Source organism: Physeter macrocephalus, unplaced genomic scaffold (genome assembly GCF_002837175.3).
Source record: "Physeter macrocephalus isolate SW-GA unplaced genomic scaffold, ASM283717v5 random_1934, whole genome shotgun sequence".
NCBI classification, from domain to species: Eukaryota; Metazoa; Chordata; class Mammalia; order Artiodactyla; family Physeteridae; genus Physeter; species Physeter macrocephalus.
Window position 1 is genome coordinate 9,388 of NW_021147220.1, and position 8,413 is coordinate 17,800.

Here is an 8,413-nt window from a genome sequence, read left to right on the forward strand (position 1 = left end):
AAATCAGTGAATAATTTGCTGGATCATAAAACATTTTTGCTGGAGAATCAGTCACCAGTCTAGCTATTATTTTTTTGAAAGGGAGTGGGAGAGGTGAAGTTGGGGCTTCTGTAAAGAAAAAAGGAGGAAAATTCCAAAATTAAAGATCTGACTTCAGATAACCCAGCACATAGTACAATCCAGAATCTGAAAGTAGGGCACCAGCTGTTGTTTAAACAGTGTATAGAACACCATCAAGACCTTTATTTCCTGCGTCTAACAGCAGTCTTTATCTTGCGACCAGAAACTGAAGTTGCAGAAGAAGAGAATGAGTTTTTCCCACTTGACCACACAGTAAACGCCGATGGAGACTGGCTAAACTGAAAGCCCCTCGAGCCAGAGGGCTGGGCTGAGGCTGCAGGTGTGCTGGCATTTGCACCGATCGTGAACACTCCTGATGCATTATTTTTTGTGAAGTTGAGATTTGTAGCGCTGCTGCCAAACTGGAGAACAGAACTGGAGTTAGGAGCTGTCCCAGAGCCAAATGCAGACTGACCAGGCTGCTGTCCAAACACGGGAGGCTGGCTACTGCTTGACACTGTCCCAAAAGTAGGTGGCGCAGGCTGAGAAGCAGCAGAAAACAGTGCTGCTGAAGATGATACAGATCCAAAGCGTGGGGGGTTAGGCTGGCTGGCACCCTGACTTTGTGCAAACGTTGGGGTCTGGTTAGCACCGAACGCTGGACTGGCAGATGGTGCCGAAGGTCCAGTGCCAAATACAAAGGAGGGTCCTGCAGAACTCGATGTGGTGGGAGCTCCAAAGCTGAAACCAGAGGCGGCAGTGTCACTGCTGCTGGCACCCGGACCAAAGACAAATGGGGCGACAGCTGTGCCCGCGCTCGACGTGGTTGCTGGTTTGCTCTCTCGAGAAAACAGCAAAGACTGAGATGTACCGGATTCGGCAGAGTCCCCAAAGGCAGAGCTGCTCACAGGACTGCTGGCCTGTCCAAACACAGAGGCAGCCGCAGGCGCGCTGGAGGACGCGGTGGAACTACCAAATATGCCACCAGCAGCTGAAGTGGCTGGTGTACTTGAATTAGAGGAACTGTTGTTCAAGAAACTAAAAACTGGCTTTGCTGTACCTTGATCAGCCGTAGTACTGGTTCGAGCTCCAAAAGCAAAAGTGGCCTTCGTTGGCTGTTCAGATTCCTTCTCAGGTGGTTTTGCCAAACTGAAACTAAAGGTTGACTTGGAAGAACCCTCGTCTTTGGTTTGCTCTGAGTTCCCAAAGGAAAACACTGGTGGACGCTTTGGCTCTTCACTGTCTGCTTTTTTCCCCAACACTAGAGATATAGACGTGACAGGCTCTTGCTGTTTCTCTTCTGTCCTTCCCAGAACAAACGAGGCAGGTGGCAGGGGGGCAGGGTCCGCGCTGCCAAAAGTGAACCCTCCTTTGGAGGCAGGGGATTCTTCTTTTTTTGCTTCTGACGTCTGACACGTGAAAGGAGCCACTGAGGCGCTCTTGGTGTCCGTGGTTCCAAAGCTGAAGCTGCTCTGGCTCTCAGAGGTCGCTGTGGTGTCAGCAGCAGCAGGGGGAGGGTTAATGACACCTGAATCGAAGCTAAAGGCTGCAGATGGAGCTTTAGGCGGTTCTTCTTTCTTTTCTTGCTGCCCAAGACTAGACACCCCAAACTGAAATGGAGCTGAAGAAGGGCACACTAAATGTAAATCCAATTGTGGGACATAAAAACTTGCAACTTTTCTAGATTAAAGTCAATTCAAGAGACATGTTAACTAAATTCAGTATGACTTAGATTAGTCCTAATTGTAACAGGATAGATGAGGGAGGTATAGTACATCTGCCTCAGTAGATTTTATGATTGGAGATGAAAATCTGAACAAGGGGCTGCCAGTCCTGTTTGGAGAGGTCATTTGTACCTGGTTTGTTAATGATTGTGAAGGACTAGTGGGTGATGGAGAGGAAGTTGTGATCACAGAAGAACTAAAACTGAAGGTAGGCACTGAAGAACCGGTGATGGGTAGAGAGTTTTTCGGTAATACCGGGACTTCCGTTTCCTCCTCCTCTTGAGGTTCAGATGCCACAAAGCGCGTCCTCTCTCGCCTCATCTTCCCACCTCCACCACCTCCTCCGGAAGACAAACCATTGGCTGCAGACACACTGCAATCTGGGTAAGAAGAGCCGCTTTCTCGTTGTTCTCTACTTTGCCCTGGTGTCATGTTGTTTTCATATCCAGTACTGCGCTTTTTACCTATTCTTTGACTAGTCCTCCTTAATTCACCAGACGGGGTCCGAGCTGGTTTAAATTAAACAGCTCGATTTGCTGCTCTGGAAACTGGTTTCGGAATCATGAGTCTCTGAACATGGGGTGGTTGAGAGTCCACCTTTTCCCCTCTGGCCTGAAAATCTGTGGTGGTGTCTATCCCACTCCTATCAAGAGGGGAATTCAGAGGAGAGGAAAAAACAGACGGAATTCTTTTTGCATCCAGTAGAGGGCTTGACATCTTCTCTAAAGACTGCAGTATCCTCCGAGCTGTTAAACTAGTCACACCATAGGATTGTGTGTTCAGTTGCTTAGCTTTCATCTGTCTTCTGACTGGTGCCTGATAGGGTGTGTTTTGTAGTTTAGACTGTCTTACAGCAGCTGCTGCCCCACCATATGTCGTTTTTCCAGGGTAAAAAGGAGAATCTCCAAGCTGACTTGTTTTAAGAACTGAAGAATTCCCAAGTGAAGGAGAAAGTGTTCCAAACACAGACAAATTGAATGCTGGTTTTTTTGAGCTGGTGGCAGTGTACTGTGAGAGCGAATGAGAACACAGAGGTGGCACTGAAGTGTTCTTTGAAAGAGCTATATCTTTATCAGAAGCTCCTGAAGAAAAACGGCTGGTGGTTGAGATGTTACCATCATCATGCTGAGAGGTAGCATCTATAATTTCCTTTGCGAGGGAAAATCCAGAACTGCCAGTTGGGAATGCCGAAGATGTGGAGGGCTGACAGTGTACTGCAGGAGATCCCAACATGGAGAAATTCAGATGGCTCCGGTGAAGAGAAGGCCTTGTTAATACATCTGGATAATTTGAAGCAGTACTAGTCGTTGAGGGTCCTTCTGTATTACTGACTGGTGGCACAGGAGGGATTCTCCCATCATGAATGTGAGGGTTCTCCTCACCAGCATGTATTATATGGTCATCTTCCCTATTTTCCGGCCACTGTGCCACCTCTCTGGTGCCTGTTGAGCAGCTACATACACCTTCATTCTTGTGGAAGTATCTTTGTAGCCATCCTGGCACAATATTCTTAACAGATTCTGTGACCCTGCTGAGAATGCCCTGCTGCTGCTGCTGTCGCCCCTGCTGGTAAGGTTTAACTGGCCCCTGGTGGCAACGCCGAGTCCGGATCTTGCCGCCAGCGCCCCCTCCTATGCCTCCAGCTCCCGAGGCCATGGCGTGAGCCTCCGCGGCTTCCCCCTCCGGGGCGGGAGAGGCAGAGACGGCCCTAAAGCCCCCGCGCGCCCGGCCGCAGCCCAAAAGTACGCACGCGCCGCCCACACAGCGGGGCACAGGCACACCGGGAATCGCGGGGCTGCGAGCAGGAGCGGAGAGAGAACGAGCGCTGGCGGCAGGGAAGGGGGTGGCGGCGACAGAGGCCGAGGACCTGGCTCCGGTCTGGCAGCCTCCCGCGGACCCCCGCCTCTGTGTATGTCACCGTCTCTATGGAGATTCCCCCGCAGAGGACAGTGCGAGGGGCTCCAGGTGCTGCTTAGGCCTAACTCGACCGCCGGCTGACCTAAATTTAAGTTTTAAAAATTACCAAACATTTGCTCTTCTTATTGTCCTGGGAATTACTCTCCTCCCTCCTACTTTTTAAAATGGAAATATAGTTGATTTACAATATTATATTTACTTCCGGTAGCTTCAGAGTGATTTATAATTTTTAAAGATTTACTTCATTTAAACTTATTGTAAAATATTGGCTATATTGCCTGTGCTTTACAATATATCCTGTAGCTTATTTATTTTAAACATAGTAGTTTGCACCTCTTAACCCCCTACCCCTGTCTTGCCCTTCCCCCCTTCCCTCTCCCCACTGGTAACCACTAGTTTGTTCTCTATATCTGTGAGTCTGTTTCTGTTTTGTTATATTCACTAGTTTTATTTTTTAGATTCCACATATATGTGATAACATACACTATTTGTCTTTCTCTGTCTGACTTATTTCACTAAGCATAATAACTACACGTCCATCCATTTTGTTGCAAATGGCAAAATTTCATTCCTTTTTGTGGCTGAGTAGTATTCCATTGTAAATATCTATACCACATCTTGTTTATCCATTCACCTGTTGATGGACACTTAGGTTGCTTACATATCTTGGCTATTGTAGACACTGATGCTGTGAATACCTTTTCAAATTAGTGTTTTTGTTTTCTTCAGACATATACCCAGGAGTGGGATTGCTGGATCATATGATGGTTCTATTTTCAGTTTTTTGAGGAACTTTCTCACAAATGTGTTTCTTGAAAACTGTGAAAACTTCTATCCTGACAAGCTGTCAAATGAAAGGCAAACATTTTTGTACCACAGAAATTCTAATCCTTTCACAGATGCACTGGGAATATTTATCTTCAGGACTCACTTGGAAGCCAGTAATGTTTTTCTCTAAGTACTTCAAGTCCAAGGATGAAGAACTTTGTTGTCCACATGATGATGTGATTTAGACCCCACTTCCTCTTTTGAGACAGATCTTGGTGGGCTTAGTGAATGGCATGTCTTGAAAGAGCCTGTGGGTTCACGCCCCTCAATCGTGTTCTTCTCTCAGGCAAAAATTTTTGCAGAAGACGATAGCTATTGGTATCTTTGGTCATGGGAATACAGAGGACATTGTGACCTTAAAAGTGGCCATTGGGTGTGTCTTTCGATAAGGACGGCTGACCCTCAGGGGTCATTCCACTTTGCATAATGGTGTAATCTAAGACCCTTGTTTTGGTCCATTATTTAAAGAGGATACTAAAAATTCAAAAACCCCATGTATACCTATTGATCTTGGAATTCTAATTCATCTTAAAATATTCTCAGGGAAAGGAGTAGGCATAGTATCTCCCTGAGTCCTCCATAGTGCCAAGGTTTGGTTCAAAGTCAGGTATCCTTAATGAGCATCTACTTTATGAAGAGGCCAATTCTACCTTCAGCTTGAAAATGTAGATTTTGAGAATGAGTGAGAAGGAAAGACTGATGAGGCTTTAAAATGCAAAATGAGACTTTACTCCAAAATCGCCAGGGTATTTAATGCAATTTTTTTCATCGATGCTGTTCATGTATGAGTTATGAACCTTTCAGGACTAAGTTAGCCAAAAGGGTGATTTTCAACTGGGTAAGCCAGTGGTCACTGGAGTATTATAAGGGAGTCCTTGAATCCATATGTAAAGTGATGGTATTTGTAGATGTCTAAATAACATGTCTCTGACACATACACACTTCTGTTTTTCAAAAATATTTAGGTACTTTCATAATTAGTAAGATGAAAATTTATTTAAATAAAATTTATTTAATTGATTTAAAATGTATTTATTCTGAATTCATAGGAGCTATTTAGATTTTCTATCTATTGTTGCTTCAGTTTTGGTAACTTGTTTCCAAGTATTTTCACCTTAATTTCTTATTTAGTATTATGTTAACACATAAAGCAATGTTTTTCAGATAACTGTTCCCAGGAAAAGAAGGAGGAAGTCCTAGAAAGTGAGAAACCCAGTGGACCCAATGCCAAGCAAGGAAAACCAGACATGCAAAGTCAAGAGCACACCAGCACCAGCCCCGGGCTCACTGAGCCTGCCAAGATCCCGACCCTGTAAGGATAACTTACTTACATAGCTTCATGCTGGTGCAGCCTCATTTACTGGCTGCTTCTTTTCATGCTTTGTTAAGGGTAAGGAGGCGTTCCACATTGTTTTTGAAATTTTTATATATGTTAAGTTTCCAGGGCCGTAGACAAAGGCAGATAATCTACAGGGTAACTTCCCAACAAGATAGTTCTGTGTTGCAAGTCATCAGTGGGCCAGAAACATGTGTGCAAGATGAGATGTCTGTGGATGCGATGCATGTCTTTATTGATGAACATGGTAAGTCTTTAGAGCTCTTGACTCATGACGTAGAAGGGGGAAGGCTGGCAGCTTTCTCAAGGTCCCATGTGGTCTCTTAGCCTGAGGACAGGTTTCCCCTGTATCTAAAAGTAGTGTGGTCCTACGAGATCTTTCCTAAACTGAAATGGTGTAAAGCAAAGAGGCAGTTAGCTAAGGATGCCAAAAATACATCAATGTAAGACACAGATGGTCCTAATTCAAAGCCATGGCAGCTTGATGCTGAGATACTGGGTATAGTTCCTGGGGAGGGAGCTTGGTGATGCTACTCTAATTGCTTGGGGTGTGCGCTGGCTGTATAAGTCACTGCAAAACAAACGCTGAATGCTCTTTTCACTTTTAGCCTTTTAGAAGCAGAAAAAATTTTCGGATTTCGTTCAGTTAGCAAAAACATGTACGAAGGTAGGTCTTTCGTAAAAAATGAGGTGGCGTAAAGCGAACTTACCAAAAGCGGGGGATACCTGTACTAGCCTGGAACGGGAAGGCTTAGTTCTGCTTGCTGACAGACAATGTTCTTAGAACAGAGTGTGCGCCCTCCTGCCTCAGGGCCTTTGCACATACCGTGTCCCTGTGCCCACATTGTGCCATTTATCCTTCGGGTCTCAATTCTAAAGAAAGTTCTTCAGGAGAACCTTTCCTGGATTTCCCAGGTTTAATCAGGTTCCTGTGCTCTTTTGCTCTCCTAACACCCTATCCTTTTCCTTCTTTGAGACTGTTACAGCTTCTAATTGTTTATTGACTTCCAATAATTTGATTAGTGACATTTTCTCCCTCACAGTTGTAAACTTTGGGGAGGTAATGCCCAGCACCTAAGAAATATTCGTTAGATATATGTTGAAAATCTGACCTTGATATATTTTTAATACCTTGTTATAAACAAGATTTTAAAAAGTAATAGAAAGGAAGGACGGAAGGAAGAAAGAAAAAGAAAGAAAGAAAGAGAGAAAGAAGGAAAGGAAGGAAGAACCATTAAATGGCAAATTCAAGGTTCCTGAGATAAGGGGTATAGGTCTTAGTTTTTGTAGGTCGGGTCTTGGGTTAAGTCCCTTATAGATCAATGTAAACTTATTATTCTACTCTCACGAGGATCCTGGTTTGGATAATAAATCATATATTACCCTCTCTATATAGATCAGTAGTTTATAGTTTGAAGTGCTTTTGCATCTGCAGAAATACAAAGAGACTTTTACATTATGAAGAACAACATTAGCACTTCTATCAAAGCCTCCAGAGGAGCCGTGGTTGTCATTGTGAATGTTTCTTTTGGGGGTACCACCTTGAAGTTGAGGTCCAGCACTGCAGACTCCGTTGCAGCTGCTCATGACAGACGAGGTTAATTATGCTTCCCTGTCACCTGAAGAAAGTACGCCTAAAACCTCTTCTGGGGAGAGACCGTTTACACCTCAGAACCCTGAACCACTTTAGCAGGCTAATTTAACTCCACAAATTAATTCCATGTCTTTCTTTTCCTCATTACCGGGCTGACATACCAGTCAGCAGCTGTGCCAATGCTCATCTGCAAATTCAAAGGTTGGGATGGCCCCTCGTGGTCCACCGATCAAAACCACACACTTAATAAGCCTCTTTTGCACGTGATACAAAAAAACCCCACAAAAAACCCAGTTACAGCATACAGAGATCATCCTGACACATGAAGAGAATATACAAAAGAAATGCGTTGAAAAGAATATACAGAAGGGGATTAGAAATGGTACAAATTAATCGATGAAAGGCAATTAAGTAATAAGTAACTGAGTCATGTGATATCACTTATATGTGGAATCTGAAAAAATGACACAAATGAACAGAAACAAACTCACAGACATAGAAAACAAATTTCTGGTTACCAAAGTGGAAAAGCGGGCAGGGATAAATTGGGAGTTTGGGATTAACAGATACACACTATGATACATAAAATAGATAGACAACAAGGTCCTACTCTATAGCACAGGGAACTATATTCAGTATCTTGTAATAAGCTCTAATGGAAAAGAATCTGAAAAAGAATGTATATATATGTATAACTGATTGACTCTGCAGTACACTTGAAACTAACACAACACTGTGAATCGACTATACGTCAATGAAAAATAAGTAACTGAGTCAAACTTGTCTAAGCATATTATCAGAGAGGTACGTCACAATTTGCTTCGCTAAGTTACACATGCTGTGGAGAAATACAAAGAGTGGACCTAGACTACCAACAGTTATCCTTAAAATAGTCCAAAAGGAGCTCCCTCTAACTTGGAAAAAGTATACCCGGAAATGATCATATACAAATAA

The 8,413-nt window shown here is 43.8% G+C and overlaps 2 protein-coding genes across 2 annotated transcripts; both read right to left on the reverse strand.

Moving 5' to 3' along the window:
• Positions 1-52: 52 nt before the first annotated feature.
• On the reverse strand, positions 53-1,742 carry LOC112062919 (nuclear pore complex protein Nup153-like; the record flags this gene model as incomplete). The annotated part of the gene is made up of 1 exon (XM_055083678.1): positions 53-1,742. A coding segment is annotated over one exon (1,500 nt), but the record flags the coding sequence as incomplete, so codon positions are not given.
• Positions 1,735-4,417, reverse strand: LOC112062920 (nuclear pore complex protein Nup153-like). The gene is given in 1 exon segment (XM_055083679.1): positions 1,735-4,417. A coding segment is annotated over 1 exon segment (1,641 nt). The 5' UTR covers positions 3,441-4,417; the 3' UTR covers positions 1,735-1,799.
• Positions 4,418-8,413: the final 3,996 nt, after the last annotated feature.